The sequence below is a fragment of the Anolis sagrei genome, chromosome 2 (genome assembly GCF_037176765.1).
Source record: "Anolis sagrei isolate rAnoSag1 chromosome 2, rAnoSag1.mat, whole genome shotgun sequence".
NCBI lineage: Eukaryota > Metazoa > Chordata > Lepidosauria > Squamata > Dactyloidae > Anolis > Anolis sagrei.
In genome coordinates, this window is record NC_090022.1 from 117,291,509 (window position 1) to 117,312,503 (window position 20,995).

Below are 20,995 nucleotides of genomic sequence, written 5' to 3' on the forward strand. Positions count from 1 at the left end.
GCTGTTTCTCAAGTCGCTCCTGACACGAAATTTTTTTTTTTTTGCAAGCTGCTATAGAACTGGGCTTTAAAAGTAGTAATATTTCATGTAGGTTCCCCTCCTAACTTGATATCTCCCTTGCTCATGGAGCATTTAGCTACCAAGACTTTGTCTCCCAAAACTATTCACGAGAAGCAGGCAATCTAAATACAAAACACACTCCAGGATGAAGTGGCGACAAGGCAGCTGAAGTGGAGTAAAGAAAGCAGTTTTATTGAACGTGCAGAAAAACAAATGGTTCGGAGACATATTTACAGTCTTCAGTGTTTGGTAAGAAGCTGTAACTTCAGCCTATGAACAAGTAACATTCATAAATAATTTCTGAAGCTTTTAACAGTACATTTTCACACAGTGAGACTATGGGGACCTCTGGATTATACAGTATGGCATGACAGCACTGCTGACATTGAGAAAGCCATTATGTCAAAGCACTTGTGCCTTTCCATGGTTTCCTCTGTCACAGAGCAACTTGCTAGCTCTAGCAGTGAAACGTACTCTCTACACATAGGCAATGGCACTGAGGCAGACTTCAGCAGCCTAAGCAAAAACCTGACAGCAGAGAGATTAAAATGCTAGTAAGGACCAGATCAAGAGACAAAAAACTCATCCTGCACCCCATAGCCCCCAACAGTGCTCCCCTCGCAACTTATGGACACAAGCGGATCCTTCCAAAACATCCCTAACAGTTTACCTTGCAACAATACAATCTCAATCCCAGTGAGGGAGCAAGCCAGTGCACATATCTGGCTACTCTGGTGATTTTCAATTACTTCTGTGTAAAGTAAAAAATCCAGAAATAACTGGAGAGCTGCTGATTGTGGGGCCTTTTCAATGCCATTTACTTAGCTTCAGCAAAAATTCCGCTTTCAGTTATATAGTGCAAGCAAGGAGTGTTGGGAATCTACTCATCTAACAATTCATAACCTACATAGGTCCCACAAGTCTTCCTCTTCATAACCAAGTAAAATGATTGGCTCAGAACCAGAACATACATTTCATACTGGCAATCTCCCTGGTGTTTTTGAAAAATATTTAGACTGAGAAACAAAAGTTTGATAAATAGGAAGAAGCAACTACTTGACCCAAACCAGAGATACCCACTTTAGGGCAGATGTGCCTAATCATGAACACCTCATATATTTAGAAAGGTCATTTTGTCTCAACGCAGGGGTCTCTCCTCCTGAAGACAATTGCACTTAGCCACTTAACATTTGGAATGAATGAAACAGAATAATCAACTGAGCACATGCATTGTCATGGCTTCTGTTTTCCCTTATCTGTAGACCTGACACTTTCCTAGAGTTCTATGTACATCTTATTTTCTCAAGTAATAATACTGTCTTTAAAAAAAAGAATCAACATCCCAACTACACTAGTTCCCGCCTCTGATCCTGATTAACACTTGTATCAGAATGGATGCCTCTTTCTCACTATTAATTTATCTCTATGCTCCACACCTCAGGAATTCATAAACTGTCACTGTGACCCCTGTTTTAGCTCACAACAGAGAATGCAACTGTTGAATGCAGAAGAGCTGCCATAGAGTTGTGTGCATACAAAACCGAGCAGCTGCCTAGAAAGCACACTTTGCTGATCCAGTTTGAAGTAAAAAGGAAACAAAAAAACCGTAAAGGCAGCAACAGCTTGAGAAGTGTGCCTTAATATTTACCTGTGGGAAAGTGTAAATAAATAGTGATTATTCACCTTTAGGGACTGTGCTGGCTTTTAGGAGAGATGTTGCCTAAAAAAGAAAATGGAGTGTCAGATGATGGCAGAATCTTCCTCTTTTGGAGCCTGTGTTATTGCTCAGGAAGCCTCAAGATGCTCTGAATTCTGGCACCCAAGAGGTTAAAAATGGAGCATAAGAGCATCTACTAGGGCTCTGCCCCAAAGGAACATAGGAAGGCATCATAGCCCTTTATAGGCTTTGGACCAACAGAGTGACCGGTAAACTGCCCTTCTGCATACAGAGCTCTCCAGAAGTATCATATTTCAAGTTTCATCAAAGTGAAAGTTTGAACCAGATTGGCCAAGGTAGGGAAGCGAGTCGGGCCCCTGTTCTTGGCTCTCCCATTCAGGGTCATGCTCGGCGTTCATGCCCCAGACAACTTCATCCCAGAGTTCAGGGAACATTCTGGACTAAAGCTACAAGTGGAGCAGACGGGACATGTAAACAAAGCTAAATATCACTAACGGATACCGCATCTGCCCTTTCCACTTCACATTCCTTCCAGTCCCTTCTGGGTGCCGCTTGGTCATAGGTTGCCCCACTGTTCAATGGGGGGAAACTGATCTACTTCCCCAGCTTCTGTGTTGTGTTGGTCCCCCAGTGCAAAAGTCAGTCGGTACCTCAGCCTCATCTTCTCCTGCAACAAAAAAGAAGAGGAGGAGGAGCACAGTGCAGCATTCAATCACAGAACAGAGAGGAGAGGAATAATAATGGATGAGCCCATGTGATGCTAGACACAACCATTCTGAGTAACACGTGGGGACAAAGACTAAGATATGAGGTACAATAATTTATTTGCAAATGAGGCATCACTTTTTGGAAAAAAAATATTGATACGAAGGATTTTACTCCCTTTTTCAGCCTAAACATGTCTCATCAGTAACTTACAAAGACCAAAAACATGAAAAATAATTCAGATTATGACCAATAATGCTATATACTTTGTTTTCAGTGGAAGAGGAGGAGGAGTGGAGTACAAATTAATGAATGCAGTGGAGATACCACATCATTAACTGAATGAGAGGATGAATAGTGAAGTAAGCATTCATCCAATCGGAGCGCCCTTTGATTAAAGCTGCCATCAAACAAATGAAATTCTACTATCCTATGGGTGCTCTGCATTTTCAAGTGCTCCGTTGGTTATTCACCTTGACCAATTCTAAATACTATGCTTTTTTAAGTGCTGCCTAACTAACTAAGAGAAGGTGGCAGCTGGCTCTTGGAGAGATCAGTGGCCTTCCTGGCGTGAGTTCTCTCAGAGAGCAATACATCTAGCTCAAGCATGGGCAAACTTTGGCCCTCCAGGTGTTTTGGACTTCAAGTTCCACAATTCCTAACAGTCTATTGGCTGTTAGGAATTGTGGGAGTTGAGGTCCAAAGCACCTGGAGGGCCCAAGGTTGCCCATTCCTGTTCTGGTTGGATACAGGTGGTGGTGTTTGAAGTTTAGCCGAACAGGAAGGTGGAATGAAGAAGAAAAGTAACCATCATTACATTTTCTTCTACTCTTCCATGAATAGGGACTTCAAACTTGTGGTACGATACTAAAAAAATGAACTGAATTTGTTAGTCCCAAGTAGAGTACATTTACTGAAACACTGGCATTTTTCTATTTGTTAACTCATAAAGCAACACTCAAGTTCAACGGTTCTACTCTAGTTCTAGTGCTTTTAAGCCACTATATCACCACCACTGGCAACCAGCAGATGCTTCCAGAAGCTTACAAGAAGACAGGAAGTAGTACTGATCACTTTGGGTCAACTGCACTTGATAGCTGATAGATTGCCTTGTAACACAGAAACCCAGGCAAGCGGGCTGTGATGTGCATTCATTCCATCTCCAGCCAAAACAAGGAAGAGCAGAGGTGGAGCATTGGAGCACGTGGTCCAGACTGCAGACACATGATAGATGTAATCATCTTCTGAGACATGGGGCAACCAAACACAAGCAGTCTTACCTTTCTAGGATTTGCCAGCAGCATGACCTGGGTGATAGCAGCTGGAGGCTGGATGGGATTGAATGGTGCTAGCTCTGTCCCTGAAGGTGGCTGCAATTTCACCTTCATAGACTGCAAGTAAATAACAATGAAGGAAGGTTTGTGGAAAATACAAATAAAAAAACCCCAATTAACTGAGTTGTGTTATGTGACTGAATATATTGTTTACTTAAGTGTGTATCACCTCTCAGTCTGCCAGGGCCTCTGAAGCACAGCATATACAATCTGCTTGCTCCAGTGGCAAAACAAGATCTGTTTACTCCCCGCCAACCATCCAATTGTGGTGCATGGGAATTTCCACACTGACGTTCCTACCTTTGGCACTGCAGCTTGTAAAACAATGTTCTTGATAGGCAGAGGTGCTGTGTTTAACATGGAAACCACTACGACCAACACATCAGGTCTCCCAGGTGGACACTCCTTGGCAAAATGAAGCAAGATTCGCAAGCCATCTTTGTCATAGGCAGTCACAGGAAGAGCACTGCCTGCAAAAAGGAAAAACATTCCACATCTGAAGTCATGGCAGAACAGAGACTTACACCGGGAATGTTGACTCTTACACTGGGGAAGTGCCCAGCCATTAATTCCTTTTTTGGGTAACAAAGAAAACACGTACGTGCAAAATACAACAACACAAAATGAAATTAAAACTACATTTTTAATTATATACAAACTAACACATTTTTATCTGCAACACACAACCTATATACGTTCTAAACAAACACCTACTAAACCAATCTACAAGCCTCCAATTCATTGCCTGTTGTAACTTATTAGTTACTCCATTTAAGCTACACTTTATTTCTACTCTTCTACTTGTAATAACACTTTTCTATAGTAGAAAAACAATAATTCAAGACTGTCCCTATCTTTGCTGCATAAAAGTATTGTGTAATATGTGTTAAACAAATAGAGATGAAGACTTGTTGCAACAATGATAATATTGTAAAAGAACCCCTCATTCCTCAACAACCTTCACCCTCTTTGTTTTCACCTCGCAACATACCAGACATTTGTAAAGATGCAACTAACCAATAATTGATCTATTATCCCCACATTTTTTTTCCTTCCCTTGTCTCCCATTCCCTAATTTCCTAGTAAATGTTTAATCAAAAATATTTGGAAAAAATACTAAATATGTCCCAGTCTTTTTTTAATTTAATCAAGGATTCCTCCTTAATCAACACCATCAACTTGTCCATCTCCACTCCTTCGGATATTTTCATCAGCCAATCTTCTTCTGTCGGTATATCTGGTTATTTTCATCTCTGGGCATGGATGATTCTGGCTGCAGTAATCACATATAATAGTAATCTCCCACCATTAATTCTGAGTCAAATCTGCTTAACAGCAGCAGATTTTGAAGAGATCGCCACAGAAAAATGAATGGGGGAAACTGTCCCACTAGATTATATGTATTTCTATTGTGGGTAGATCTGTGCCAATGTGCCAAACTTCAGATGCCAATGCCTTCACTTGATAAATTAATTGTACAGCCTCCCTAGATATGATCTTTGCAAGGATGCCACTGATGAGGAGAATTCAGAATATTGCACTGCAATTTTAATCTCACAGAAAGGGAACTGCATAATTTTTCTTAATTTCCATTTCTCCCTAATGCTATAACGCCAATGCTTTGTAAGGGAAAAGGTGACAGAAGAAACATTCAGTAGAAACACTGCATGAAGTAACATAAGCCATATCTACATGGGCAGACAGAGGCAACAGTTAATACCCATTTTTCACGCATGAAGTGACAGAAGACTAAAAGGCACAAAGGAGAAGCATTATTTGGCTCCACTATCGAACATACACCAGACAACAACATGAACACCTCGTCCTCCAACCACAGAGTCTTTTTTTCAGTAAAGGGGGAAATGTCGACTGGAGGTTTCCCACATCCATGTCTGACAATATTCACAAAGCCTTGTTTCAGAACAGCAGCTTGAGTTAACAGTAAAGATTATTTGTTCTGCAATCTCCTGTTAAAAAGAGGCAACAAATGGAAATGCCTGAAGATGAAAAAGATTGGTAATGCCTACTAGGTTTGATGGATTCTAGAGGAACGTGGACATTGGCTAAAGAGATCTCAGATCCTTTCAGAGGACTTCCTTGCTGCTGGAATAACGCTGGCTGGAAGAGGGGACTTCCTGTCCCAGGGGTGCAGCTGCTGGGATGTGCAATTGCAGGGGCCCCCGGGGCAGTGCCTGGAAATCCTGCTGTGGTTCCCAAAGGTGCAGATGTGGCAGCTGGCAACACAACTCCTGCATGGAACACAGAGGCTCCTATATTGCCATGAACAGAAGTCCTACAATAGGATGGAGAACAAAACCACAGGCATAAAGGAAAGTAAACCTAGCCTCATACCCAAATCAAAATCTGCTCAGGCATTTTAACATTTAAAGCTTATATCTGATACTTAAATCATTTTTATGTCTATTGCATTTGTTGCTATTGTTAGCATTCAAGTCTTTTCAAACCTTTCGCAATCAAAGGCAACACTATGACAGGATTTATTTGGCAAAAAATTGTCCAGAGTGGGTTTGACATTGCTTCCATCTGGGGTTGAGAGAGTGTGACTTGCCCAAGGTCACCCAGTGACTGGAGATCTGAGTCCAAGTCCAGCACTCAAACAATTACACCATGGTGACCTTGTTTTTGCACCCTTGTCAAATATTACATTTTGCTTTTTTATATTGTATCTTTTGGAAGATGGAGGGTGGTCTAATCGTGCCCAGAACCACCTCTTCATTTCAAGAATAACACTTTTTTAAAAGTCTAGTATCAATCGCTCTAATGACTTAACATTTTAGTAAAAGCCTCAATACTACACAATGTAATGGAAACTCCTTCATTTTCTGTTTTTATCATAAGAGACAAAGTGGGGGGGGGGGAGGTATATAGCAGCCACAGTTAGCAAGCAGAGAAAGCAAGCAAATTCTCTTACCCTTTGCTTTCATCCAGAAGGTGTCTTAAGGGGTCCATCTTGTGCAGACCATTGCTTCCCAAAGCAGAACCAGGGTACCCAGGGGCAGCTGGCACTGTACTAGAAGGGCCCAAAGGCAGTCCAGCTGAGAACATGAAAGGGGCTGAGGTCGGGACAGGGACACTGGAAACAGGTGGCGGAGCCGTGAATGTGGAAGCAAGAGGTGCTGAAGTTGCACACATGGGTTGTGATGCAGAAAGATGAAGAGGGTTTGCAGCAGAGTTGCAGGCAACAGAAATTGGCTGTGGATTCAAGAAGTCCAGATCTACAGGCTCATTCTGAAACAAGACAAAGAAAATAAAATGCCGGTCTTTAACAGTAAGAAGTATTTAATTTTCAACCCATTATGTTTCTCTATGGCGCTGTGCAACTGGAGAAGGGTTTGGCAGATTTCCTGGACCACGAAAGACATCAATAAATAGGCCCAAGAGCAAATTGCACTTTAACACTTTGTTACATATTATCAGGGTGGTTTTTAATGTGTTTTATTGGGGTTTTAATTAGTGTTTCACAGCATTTGCTAATATTTATGGTTTTAACTTGTTTTAAATTTATATTGTATGTTTGCAAGTTTATTCGATGCTTAGACCATAGGTCTTTCACATATCAGTCAAACAAATTCATGAAAACCATTATTATTTAATACAATATAAAATACATCACTAAAATCCTATATAAATAATTAAAATATATTGCATGTTTGTGCCAGCTGTAAGCTGCCTGGGGGCCTTGACTGGAGAAAGGCGGGGTATAAATTTCATAAATAAATAAATATAATATACTGAGGCTATTGTACTTTGGACATACCATGAGAAAATATGACTAGCTGGGGGGGGGGGGGGGGGGGAGAGAGAGCAATGCTTGGTAAAGTGGAATGCAGTATGAAAGAAGGAAGCCTGCATTACAAACAGATAATTAATTCAAAGAAGACAACAATTCAGGGTTCATATACCTGAATTGGGCTGTTAATAAATGTGGTCTCCTGGAGGTCTCTTAATTGTGAAGTCACCATAGGTCAGAGCAAAACTGATGGTGAATAACAATGGTAACATTATATGTGATCAGGGCTACTCTAAAAAAATGAGAACTCAAAAGGGCTGATTCTAAAATGAAGAACCTTATTCCAGGCCAGCTATTTTCCCTTACATTTCAGATATAATACCCAGAGGATAGAGCTGATCTGTATCAAATGGGAAAGGAAGGCTGGTGTTTATCCTTTCCTTTGTCGTAACAGCTTAAGCCAGAACATGGAAGCAAAGCTCACCTCACAAAATCCCATGTAAATAAAGCATCCCTAGGTCCAAAGACCTTCCTGAATGGTAGCATCTTGGTTACAAAATCAGCCCTACAGCAAGAAGCGAAGTACCTGGAACAAGTTCCATTGGCTATTTTCCGTCAATTCTTTTGCTGGAATAGGTGGTGGGTCATTTAAGCCTAAGTATGAGAGATGATAATATGGATTTGAAAGAAGAGAAGTACAAAACATTTTAGCAGGAGTAAACCTATAGCTGAGCGTATGAAAGAACATCCTTCAACATTTGTGCTGAAGCTGCAAGAAGCTGACTATAAACTCACATTGAACCATGCATGCTTCACACTGAGTGACCTTGGGCAAATCATTCTTTTCAAGTGTGCTCCTAAGGAAGCTTTCTGTGGAAAATAATGTTAACCTTTCCCCTCTCTGCAACTGAAGTTGCTGCACCTTCAATATTACGTTCTTTTGGAAACTTGAAAGAAGGCACACATCGGGCCAATTCATATATGCATTTTTCCTGCTCCCCAAATGCAGGCAGACTTATTATTTAGATGACATTTCTCATGCAACAACCAAAGATAATGCCACTTACTGGAGATACTGTTCCCCATATATAGTTTTATCAGACCCAGCCCATTTAAACAACAAATGCTACGATATGCTGCAAGAGAAAAGCTTTAAAAACAAATACAAGGTTACTAGCTAATCGGCTATGGTAGGAGATCTTTCACACTCACAAGACATGGTTCTTGAGCTAAAAATATCTCATCTTTCCTTTGTACTACCCCATCCAGAAGAGGTAAGGTTGCATAAATCACCTTCTATCAATGTCAGTAATGATCCAGTCAAGTAAACTCAGAGAGACCTTTGATTTTTGGTCTGGGGAACAAAGCAATACTGGAGGGCCACAGCACAGCAGAAGTCACTGCAACCGATCCTATCAATAAGGTCTACATTAATGTCCACATTAAGCACCTCTGAAATGCTCCTGCCTTACCTAAGCACAGCAGTTCCTCATCAAGCAAGGAGAGGGAATGGGCCGCACTGGCCAACTGAGCAGCAGTGGCTTCAGCCTGGCTGGATGAACGACTCCGGGAGTGACCCACTGTCTGGGGAGGGGGTGGGAGGATGGGGATATCTGAGGAGGCCGGAGCGGGCGTTAGGGCTGGTGCTGGCGTCAGGGTGGCAGGAGGCATTGGTGGCGGCGGTGGCGGTGGAGTACTAGAAATGTCCAAACCCACCAAGTCAATAAGTGTATTGATGTTATTGGTCGTATCACTTCCTGCAAGGAGACAAGAAAGAAAATGACGAGAGATGCAGGAAACCGGAGCAGAGTTTCAGGGTTCCAATCAGAAAGAGGGGTAATGGTTCTAAACATTAAATGTGAAAAATAAATTATGGCTTTGCTGTCAAACAGAACACACATTCTCCAGTTTTTAGGGTGCTAGTCTGTTAGAAAGTGATGTAAACAAAAATCCTAGTTCTTCATGTTTCTGTGGGAACGCACACCAGTGTCTTATTCCAGCAAGCTAAGACTCTGAAAAGTGGACACCTTAACTCAATTTTTAAGAAGTTCCACCATTAAGCAATGCCCAGGTACAAACAAGTCTTTTGGTTGCTGTTTAAGCAACAACTGCACTAGGGAAAGGCATATGATTACTAATATGTATTTTTTTCCCAAAACCATGCACTGTATTTGGTACATTATAAATATTGTTAGGCTGCGGTCCTCAGTGACCTATTATCTAAAAATGGACACAACAGAGAATGGGAAGAAAGAAACAAGTGAACAAAGGATGCATTTGCATCAGACAGCTCTTGAGACAGACAAGCAGCGCTTTTTGTTGAAAGCATGGAAGAGCAGATTTCTTCAGCAAAGAGAGAAGGCGCATCCTTATCTTCCAACATTAAAGAAAACACTCTCTTGATTCCTACACTGGGGAAATTAAACTCATTGTAACTCTTTGCCAAATGCACCCATATGTACCAACACACTTCAAAATTGGGTTAATACACAAATCACAGCAACACTGTTTAAAAAAAAAAAACTTAGAAACTCCCAAAAAAATCACTTTCATGATATCTCATGTTTTCCAAACACACTGGCAAAGGGCAAAATGTGTGATATGAAAGACCTGTGCTGAAATACTCTGATGTACATCTTTTGCCTTTAAACTATCAAACAAGTATAAAGTACTCTATCCATTAGAAATGGCACAAAGTTTTCATATTGCGTAAAAGCTGGACACATGATTTTTAACACAGGGACCAGATGCGGGTGGAAATGTGACTCACTTTCTGTTGTAGGAAGGACAGACATATCCACTTCACCATTGATGACTTGCCCCTCAATAATTCTTTTATAGGAATTTATTACCCGTGATAAGTTGTCACTGGCTTGTAGGATTTCTCCTGTAAGAAACAAAAGACCACACTACAAATGTAAACAATGAAAATGATTCAACCACTGTCATTGGCAACATCTGGAAGACCATAGTATTCCTAGCAGTGACTTGAGTGTTAGAATCTATTCTTCAACTAAAGATTTTTAAAAGAATCTTAAAACACCCACAGAACCCAATGAGCAACAAATGGCTACGAAGGATACATCTCCTTAGCAATGTTGTGCTGTGGTCACTGAATCCTTAGACATGACTAGCACATTAAGTACTCAGGTGACTATGGAATACAGATTTCATTTTGGGAGGACATAGGGGGACCCCAGGCCTGGAAACCCCTATTCTGGACTCTCACAGCACCACACAAGAGTCCAGAATATAAGCAAACAGTTTATTGTAAAACATATCAAAAGTGTAGGAAAAATTCAGGAATAGGTATATCCAAAAAGGTTTAGCCGTAAGTAATAATCCAACAGGAATCCAAATGTCTCAATCAGATTCAAAGGTAATACATACAGTCCAGGAATAGTCAAAAATCAGAAGAACAGCTTAAGTCCACAAGTAAAAAGTAAAAAAGTAAAACTTGATCATGAATACAAAAACAGGAACAATGAAACTTCCAATGTCCTTAAATCCCAAAACCAAAAGGCTTGACTTGAAACATAAACCAGCAACTCGGGCCTAACTTCTTACTCCAAACGCTACATTGCCTAAACAAACTTTAAAGTAAACAACTTGCCAATTAAAAGCCATTCATGAAAGAATTTAATCTCTCCTGAAATCTCTCCCCAACTTTCCCACACAAACGCTCTGCCCTGTGATGCCTATTGTCTGCTTTGATCCATAAACGAAGGCCAGTGTCGATTTCTGAGCCTTCTGCATAACTTAATTCTCTGCTCAACTCCTCCATATCTAATGTCTCTGACTGTTTTGCCTGACCCTGAAAGCCTGCACTTTCCCAGTCAACGTTCTCAGTGAAGGAAGCATCATTTCCTTGATTTAAATCTTCATCACTTTGTGCCCCCGGAAATCCCACAGGCAATCCCACAATCCTTTCTAAAACATCAGTTAACCCATCAGCCTCAGGCTGATCAACAATTCTGCCCCTAGTCCTTTGAGACTGCTAATAACTCTGAAAACCTGGCCTCGACCATTACTACAACCATTAAAACCAGCATGGCTAGAACCACCTCTGGCCCTGCAAAGAACAAGTTTCTGTTTACCGAGGGTGCTGTCGTTATCCTCCGTCTCACTGGCCAGTTTAAATAAAGTCCGCCTCTTGGTTTCACATCTGTCATAGAGCTCCTGAAGGGATAAAAGACAGGAGAAAATAATAAGTCAAAAATACATGCGGTCCTTTATGCTTTAGCTTCATAGAATCATAAGAGTTGGAAGAGAACCCATGGCTCATTCCGTCCAACCCCCTGCCATGCAGAAAAAGCAGAATCAAAGCACTCCCAACAGATGGCCATCCAGTCTCTGTTTAAAAGCCTCCAGAGAAGTCTCCACCACACTCTGAGTCAGAGAGATCCACTGCTGAACATCTCTTATGGTAAGAAATGTCTTCATTTTACTCATTCATAAAAAACTGGATACACATTATAATTTCCTGATGTGTTATGCAGTGGATGGTGGAGAGAGCTATTTTTACATGGAAAACTGGTATATTTAATGTTTTTGCTTCCAAGGTTGGAAGTCAAAAGTTAAAAGTCAGATCATAACAAATAGTACATATCTTCTAAAAACAAAACTCATGCCCACCTTCATAAGTTCTTTGTCAGCCTCTGAGGAATCTTCTTTGCTGTAGTGAACCAACATCTCATTCAACAGTTTCACATTGTTGTTTACCTCCTCCAAAGTGTGCATGCGCTTTGTTACTTTCTGTATCCGTGCCTCATCCTTCAAGTTTAGAAGCAACAAGGATAAAGTGACTCTCTTGTTCTCTCATCCCAGGAGTGGCTAACCTGAAGACCTCAGAAGCATATATGGGGTCCCTCAAAATGTACACAACTTTTAACAACTAATACTAGCTATTGTGATTGTTCTGAGAGTTAAGTAAATACATGGTGACGTAATCAGAATTATAAATTCCAATCAAAATGACAATTATACGTAAGGTGTTCAAACAATTCCTGCCTGGGAATACACTGCTTGTAAGTCAAAGCACAGAGCTGTAGGCTTCATTTAAAGTTTATCTTGCAATTCTGTGACATTTCTCTACATTTGGGCATATACTGTATATTTTGAGGGTGACACCCTATATTTACAACCAGTGAACATCTATCAGGTTCCTGGCATCAAACAAGTAAAATGTAAGTTCAAGCAGTATCTATATTTAGATAAGTCTGTGTAGGTTTGTAGTCTTACTTATCTGTCTCACTCACCTTGAACTATTAAAGATAAAACCATTCAAACAGCCTTTTTAAAAGAGGAGTTAAGAAACAAAGAAAATGCTTCAAACTACAAAATAAACCACAAACAATAATCTCATATATGTACGCCCCTCCAAACCGCTGTCATTTATGGTGACCCTACATGGGATTTTCTTAAAGTGGCTTTGCCAGCTCCTATCTCTGAAATACAGCCTACAGTGCCTGTTATTCATTGCCAGTTTCCCATCCAAGCATTACCCAGGCCCAATCCTATTTAGCTTCAAAAATAAGAGACTTCTCTACTAATATATCATTAAGTGCTCAGACTCACCTCTTTCACCATTGATTTAATAAGTTTGTTTGCTTCTTGTAAATCATCTGGATTTTTGCTTTTTAACAGTTTAGCTAAAAGCTGCAAAAATAAAAATGTAGAAAAATTGTTTTTAAAAGTGTTCAAACACTAATTAATCTTTCTGGTTTTGTAAAATGTTGTTTTCAGCAAACAGTAAAGACAAGTGAACAAAGTGAATAGTTCTCCCAAATGAGGCAAGTGTTTGTGAGAGCTTCACAAAAGTCCCACTCTTCACTTATAGAAGGGGTGATCAATACCCACCCACACTTAGTCCCCAAAATGTGCCATTAAAACCCTTCAAAAAGGCATTTCCTGTTTGCTTTAAGGGCTGCAATGTGGGGAGAGATAAAGTCCACAGTGCCAGGGAGGAAATTAGCTCTTCAGCTGTACATCCCAATTTAAAAGATACAAAAATAAATTTGGAAGAAATATAATACACTTTGGAAAATGCATAACCATTTAAGTTTTGAAATCCAAGTTGCCGTACTATAGTACTTAAGAAAAAAGGAACTACTTGAAAAACCTTTAACATTTAAAAACTGTAATCGACTGAACATTTGGGAAGGAAAAGTACTAGACAAATGCTGTTAAACTGCATTTCCCAGCAGCCCTAGCCAGCATAGCCAATGGTGAGGAATGTTGGGAGTTGAAGTACAATGACAACTGGGCAGCAGCATTAATTTTACCATGAAGCAAACATTAACTTTACTCTCCTCTAAGGCAACACAACATGGCCTGGCAGTTGATTGTTATTCTAAGTTCTAGCTTCTATTTTACCTTGGATTTCTCCTCATCATCAAACACAGGGTTTTTCGGACGGGACGGAGGAGAAGGGATTAGCGTTCTCTCCATAGGAATTGCAGGGTCAGACAAAACGATGCCTGAAGCAGAAAAAAATGTAATCTTTTAAACATACAAGCTGTCTGGTCATTTTACAATGAACTGGTATCTCTTAATTCCCAACAAGTTCTCTGAAGTAATAATAATAATATTCCTCAAAATGGGTTCTAATCTGATCTACAGTGTTCAACATACTTATATTGCTCTTATTACACTTGTACATGAAGAAGCTGATAAAGACTACAACCTCTTGCCATCCTAAAAACTTGACATTGTTCTTAAAACTTGATTCCAAACAGCAGTAATCAGCTCATTTTCAGAGAAGTTATATTTTTATTATGTGGAATGAACTCCAGATATTATGTTGGGTAAGTTCTTCTCTTTAGATATCCTTCCTCTCAGAATCTAATCAATCCTTATCAATTAGTCTGCATGACTGCCTTCAATTCTACTAATTGCTTGAATTTAATTTCATGTGACCCAACTGAACAGCTAAGATAAATTAGCAGTCAATATATGAATTATCAATTAATCGTGAAGTCAGACCTGTATCACCACCATTCTGACCTCTATACAATAAAGCTTCTGCAGAAAGGCTGAACTAGTCTTCTCCTTCAGGCTGGAGTTGGAGTCTTGCCTCTGATGCCACCATATGACAAAAGTCCTAGCTACCAACAAGGAAGGATAAGGAAAGACAGAACAGGGAACTGTTTCCCACCTTGTCTTTTCAACATGTAATAGGCATCTTTGATTTTGGATTCATCAGGCAAAGCCACTGTCCAGCTGTAGAGGAGCTCAATTATTTTGGTTTTGACCTTCTCTGACACTCTGTCTCCCAGGTACTGCAAGAATAACCAACAAGTGAAAATATTTACATTTCACAGGCCTCAAATAAAATGATTTCTTCTGAGCCACTGGGTGCTGAGCTGTGTGTAAACTCTGCTACAGGATTTAGTTTTGCTGATATAAGACAGGAACACTCATTGCTATGTTCATCAAAAAATTCAAGATACAAATCTATTTTTCAAGGATGGCCTCCAAGACTGTAAGAAGTCCGGAATTTCAAAAATATTTTGACACCTGCCAACTCCATTTATCCAAAATAGAATGAAATATTTAACAGTATCTGAACAATTGTTATTTGGCACTGCAATCCTATGCATGTCTACTTAGATGTAAGTTTCATTGAGCTTAATGAGAATTACTCCCAGGTCAAAGTGCACAGAACTGTGGAGTAAAATTCCTTGCTACTCTGAATACAATTTATCTTCTTTGTATAACTCGTAACTATATGATATACATGTCTAACTATATAGCATGCTTATTTAATTAACATCTTGGACACTGTTTTCGTTGTGTGCCTTCAAGTCAATTCTGATTTATGGCATCCATATTGCATTATGTACACTGCTCTGGGTCCCCGCAAGGGTGAAAAAGGGCAGGACAGGAATAGAGTATTTTTATTTATTTATTTATTTATTTACAGTATTTATATCGCTTTTCTCACTCCTGGGGGGACTCAAAGCGGTTTACATAAAAATAACAGCAGAATTCAATTCTTTACATACATAAACCAAAACTCAAACCAACAACATATAACTAGGCATAAAATGAATAGGACAATTCACAATAAGGTAAGATAAAAGGACATTTAAAGCATGAAATATAAGAAACAAAACACCTAATAAAAGCATTAAAATTACATGAACCAACTCGTGCCCTTGACTACTTTGTCAAGATGGTCTGGCCTCCACTCATCCATGAACTATCTTTACTGCTGAATAATGTCTTTAGGGTATAATATGGAGTATGATAAAATAATATTATCCCAGAGTTTCCTTGGAAATATTTATATTCAGTGCCTTCTTCTTAAGCGGAGAGGGTATGATTTGTTTACTGTCACTCAGTGGATTTCATGGATGAATATGGATTCAAACCCAGGTCTCCCAATGTCATATTCAGCATTCAAACCACTACAGCTAGCTGGCTAAAGGACTACACATTATCCTCTGGCTATGCAAACAGATATCCAGACAGAGTAAGGTACCTTTTTTCCTCAAGTTTTAGTTTTTTGTTCAGTTACTTATTTACTTGTCAACAGTAATATTTTATGGATCCAAGGAAGCCACACACAAAGGAACGTGTGAGAAAAATAAACTTCATACTAACCTTGGGAGACACAACTTTGATCAGCTCATTTAAAAACCTAAACTTCCCCACTTCATTATGAAATCTTCGGCCACAGTTTTTCATACAAGCTTCTAATACCTGCAGTCAAGCAAACAAATAAACAAGACATAAATCGATTTTTCTGGTCTATCTCAATGTGTTACCTCACATAATGGAGACACAAGTTATACATGGTTTTTTTAAAGTATGGTCTAAACAAAACACTAAGATGAAGCTCTCTGCAAATCAGACCTATTCTCCCAGCAACTTTTCTCTGATACTGTAAACATTCATCATTCAATAAGAACAAAGGAGGAAAAAAAGTTTCTATGCTGATAACTATGTATAGGGAGGAGCATGAAACAGTGATGGTCCCACTGAACTGTTTCATATGGAAGGAATCATAAGTCATGAACACTATTTATTTTGGGAACATAGACTCAGGATTTATACAACCAGAATATCCTTTAAACAATGTGAATCACCTATTCTCATTTTATCTTACATTACAGACTAAGAGCAGGAGGAACCAAAGGTCATCTAATCTAAATTTTGCCAGGTGCCCAGCAACCACTTCAAAAATCATACCTATCTCCTTTAATCAAAAGAAGACTCAATCATTGGATTTGTACTTGGCGAAAACATTACGTTTGTATTTAAACACAGAATGTAGAAGTGAGATAAGGAGCACCTACTGTCAAGGCCTGGACTGCCTCCCATTCCTGTGGAGATTGGATTTTATGAGCCAGTAGCCTCACAGCTATCTGCGGACTAAAAGAGAGAGAGTATTTATTTATTCAGATAGCATTAGCCATGCAAATTAAGTTTACAACGAAAAGGAGACCATTGCCATCCCTGCTTACAGTCTAATTCTGGAATGAAGGAGGCAGCAGTGGAAGTGGAAGGAAATGGAAATAAGTAGGGGAAGACAGAGAAAACAACGTGATCACTGCAGGTTCCTGCTGTAGGGCAGAACTCTTCAACCTGCAGCTCTCCAAGTGTTTTGGACTTCAGCTCCCAGAATTTCTGATCATTAAACAAGTTCATGAGGGATTATGGGAGCTGGAGGCACAAAAACCTAGAGGGCTACAGTTTGAAGAGGCCTGTAGTAGAGCTACTGGGTGTGATCCAAGGCCTCATTTCCACATGAAGTAGTAACTGCATATGAAGTGGCAACGTTTTCAAGATTGTACCTACAAATGGACAGCTTACAAATTTGCTTTGGAAACTTCCAAGAATTTATGAGGGCCCCAAATGAAGGTATATATGGAGTGTCAGTTGCACATCCTTCTGTTTAATTTTATAAATCAAGAATGAAGCACATAAAAGGGTGAAATAAAAGGGGAGGGGAACAAGTGCCATACCTATAACCTGAAATCCCTTTATCAATATTTAACTGTCCTGTCCTCACCATTATTCTAGCATATCAAACAGAGAACTGGCAGTTTACTGGGGACACACCAAAGTTTACAGTGTAGTCCTGAGTAGACTGTAATTTTCTTGCCCTTCCATTTCGTCTAGGTGGGAGTGATAATACTCCCCAGTTTCACAGAAGTGTTATGTATTTTATGGTGTTGCTATTTTAATGTGTTTTGTTTTATGGATTGTTTTTGCTTTTATGTCTTGTGGACATTTTGTTCCATATGTAAGCCACCCTGAGTCTATTCGGGGAGATGGTGGCGAAGTTGAAGAATAAAGTTATTATTATTATCATCATTATTATCATTATTATTATTCATGGCGGTTTGTTATGAATATCTGCAAATTGTTTTAGAAACACAAAAGCCCTGTATAAATGTTAAAGTCTACAGGCATGGCAATGATGTCTGTTTTGCAGATGGATACCTGAACTGATGAATTAACAGTCTTCATATTCCAAAAGCACTTAAAACAAGAAATTAAGTTTACAAGATACATCTTGCTGAAACTTGGCCCTAGACTGAGCCATACCTATGTTCACTGGCTGCATTGTTACAGCTATAAAAAAGCCTGAACATTGTACATGCCTTGAAAGGGTCTGGAAGAGAAGCACGTATCAAGATTTATAAAACTCAAGTATTACATATCAAATCACTGAATGTTGAACTGTCACATAAAACACATTAAATGAAGCATAAAAACAGCAATTCTATAAATGCAGCTTTATGTTTTTGACACACACCCTTCAAGTTCTTTGTTGATCTGATCGCAGAAGCCAATGATATATTCCCAGTCTTCTTGTCTGTTCAGCGGGTTGGTGGCTTTGTCTGGATAAAAGAAACGAGAGCATTAATCCAAGATGTGAAGAAAAGTCTTCCTCTTCCTGAAAGACTGCACCCAGCTATTTTCTGTCTTCAAAAACAACGAGAAATAAATCTCGCTCATGTTCAGCACACTCCTTGCCTCTCACCATACATCAGATTTGTCAAAATTGAGGGCTAAAAGTTATACACCATAAAACTGTCATTAAAGCAATTTTAAAGCAGTTCATAACATTCCAAAGTGTACCGTTGCTTCTTATTGACCAAAGTTGCAAACCAGACAAAATTAGCCCTGTTTATTTCACTGATTTCAAAGGAACTTGAAATCTTTGTTGTGCTACTTTCACACTCTGGCTTCAGTATATTTGTAACCTCAGATGCTTGAGAAGACCATCAATGTTCCCACCTCAAAATGCAAAGCAATTCATCTACAAAGCACCACCACACCTTTTCACCCTTTTGGATGTTCCTAAAATATGTACTCAAAAGTAAACATATGAGATCATTTCTCATTAAAATTGCAACAATGTTGCCTCTTCATTCATATATATATATATATATATATATATATATATATATAAAAATTACTAGAAGGGTTTGAGAGTTCTTCCTCATTTGCCTTTTAAACCATTTTGTAGAGATTTTATGCAAAAAGTACATCTGATCTTCTTATGTCAGGCATTATTGTATGCCTAATACTGGGGACTTGACAGGCTTGTCCTTCCATAAGGCTTCCCCTATTTTCTATATTTCCCATGTTGGCTTATTTGCTAAGAAAAGCCCACATACCTGCCTATCCCTGACGAATCTGGAGGCATGTGCTAAAGAGACACATTCAATTTATACAGAATACAGTGTGCACCTTTTCTTTGTTGCTGAGCAGACTGTATGGTATGCCATGGAAGTCTACACATTTTTTTAATGGGAACAGGCATCAATTAAGGCCCATTATTTCAATGTCTGCTTCTTGATGTAATCTAGCTTTGAAAGCAATAGATTGCTGAAAATACAAAGACTTTGTGATGGATTTTTTGTTTCCCGTTTCAGCTGCTGTAGACAGATTAGTTTAGACACATAGCACTGGGTTGTGTGCAACAAGAGAGCCCATTTTAACCTGATTTTCAAAGTAAAACTGACCAGGACAACATGTGAGAGAATGTAATACTGTTTATGCTAAGGACAGAGCAATATGGGCATGCACTGTATTAAAAAAAGGCAACACATTATAAGCAAGTGATGATTAACTATGAACAAAGAACAAAGGACACAATGAATCAAATTGTTTTGAAGCCTTAACAATGTATGATGCAAGCATTTGGTAAAATAGGCACAGGCTGATCTGCACGCTCTATTTTCTTGTGTTTTGGTTTAACAATGCCAGAGGAGCCCCAAAATTCTTTGCAATTACACCACTAATTTGTGTATTGTAGAAAGAGTTCCTGGTGAACATAAACAGCACCTTGCTGGAAAAAGAACAAGGTCCAGGCAATCCAAGATCTCAACACCATGTACAGACAACCACCATGAGAAATTCTTTTTTATGTAAGGTAGCTAGGATTTATTTCCTGTCATATGGTAAATACTATATGAAGAAGATGCAAAAGGTATGATCAATATGTCCAAAAAGTGAACAATCAAAATTCTGACTCAGGTTGATCAAAATTCTATGTAATTCTCTATAAAACGCACATTAACATGTAAATTATTTTGCATCACTTATTCTGTTTTGTTATTTGGAAGAAAGAATGAGCATCAATAGAACACTGCCCTAGAAAGCTTGTTCACAGCTCCCACACTGGCAGTTTTCATATATTTTCAAACCTATTTCTAGGCCACAAAAGACTCCAAAAACAGGAAAACTTAAAAGATTCTCATGATACTGATTTCCATGGTAAGCATGGATCCCATACAACTCTGTCCATTGCACCCTATTTCAAACTGACCAAATTTCAATCTAGTTCTTTGTAACAAGCTTTCCTTGCATCCCACTGCTCTAAGTATCCTGAATACCATTTAGAAAATGAAGCTGACCTATATACCATACAAGAGGTGACAATACATTTTATGAGAATCTCAAGCAGCATGGCCCCAGAGACTTTCCACACTAAAGAAAATCTAAAACAAAGAGCAGTGATCATGCAGCTGTTTGATATTTTAAATATAGGGTATTCCCTGAAATTTGGTTCCAGAACACACTGTGGATAGCAAAGATGGATGCTCAAGTCCTATTACGTATAATGATTAGTAAGGTGGTGTCCCTTATATAAAATGGTGAATACATACATGGATGCAGAATCTGTGGATAAAGAGGGCTAACTATATAATTTTTACAATTTCGGGGGTGTCTAGAAATGACCTTTTGCGAGTTTTCATTCCCAAACTGGAGAAGACTTCATCAGCTCTAATCCAACTGCCTACATCCCACAACAGTTTGGCTGTTCATTCATTGAACAGCATGGAAGAATCTTTGATTGACATGATCAGCACCCTAGGTGGCTAATCTATTATTTAAAAACCCACAATTCTGCTACAATACCATCCAAGGGGATCTGTTGTCAAAGAAATCTAAATCACATGCTTTACTGGATCACAGCATCACATGGAAAACTTTGCTACCTCA

At 39.2% G+C, this 20,995-nt stretch overlaps 1 protein-coding gene across 1 annotated transcript in view; it reads right to left on the bottom strand.

Annotated features, from left to right (window-relative positions):
• Nucleotides 1-231: 231 nt before the first annotated feature.
• GGA3 (golgi associated, gamma adaptin ear containing, ARF binding protein 3) overlaps nucleotides 232-20,995 on the bottom strand; it is a 29,258-nt gene continuing 8,494 nt past the window's right edge. Inside the window, exons 2-17 of the mRNA XM_060764705.2 lie at nucleotides 18,297-18,381; nucleotides 16,831-16,906; nucleotides 16,136-16,234; nucleotides 14,685-14,808; nucleotides 13,904-14,007; nucleotides 13,106-13,186; nucleotides 12,164-12,301; nucleotides 11,626-11,707; nucleotides 10,299-10,415; nucleotides 9,001-9,285; nucleotides 8,115-8,182; nucleotides 6,710-7,026; nucleotides 5,805-6,070; nucleotides 4,078-4,247; nucleotides 3,724-3,834; nucleotides 232-2,405 (exon numbers count right to left, since the gene is read on the bottom strand). Of these exons, the coding sequence (XP_060620688.2) occupies nucleotides 2,295-2,405; nucleotides 3,724-3,834; nucleotides 4,078-4,247; nucleotides 5,805-6,070; nucleotides 6,710-7,026; nucleotides 8,115-8,182; nucleotides 9,001-9,285; nucleotides 10,299-10,415; nucleotides 11,626-11,707; nucleotides 12,164-12,301; nucleotides 13,106-13,186; nucleotides 13,904-14,007; nucleotides 14,685-14,808; nucleotides 16,136-16,234; nucleotides 16,831-16,906; nucleotides 18,297-18,381 (2,234 nt within the window). The 3' untranslated portion in view covers nucleotides 232-2,294. The remainder of the gene's footprint in view (nucleotides 2,406-3,723; nucleotides 3,835-4,077; nucleotides 4,248-5,804; nucleotides 6,071-6,709; nucleotides 7,027-8,114; nucleotides 8,183-9,000; nucleotides 9,286-10,298; nucleotides 10,416-11,625; nucleotides 11,708-12,163; nucleotides 12,302-13,105; nucleotides 13,187-13,903; nucleotides 14,008-14,684; nucleotides 14,809-16,135; nucleotides 16,235-16,830; nucleotides 16,907-18,296; nucleotides 18,382-20,995) is intronic.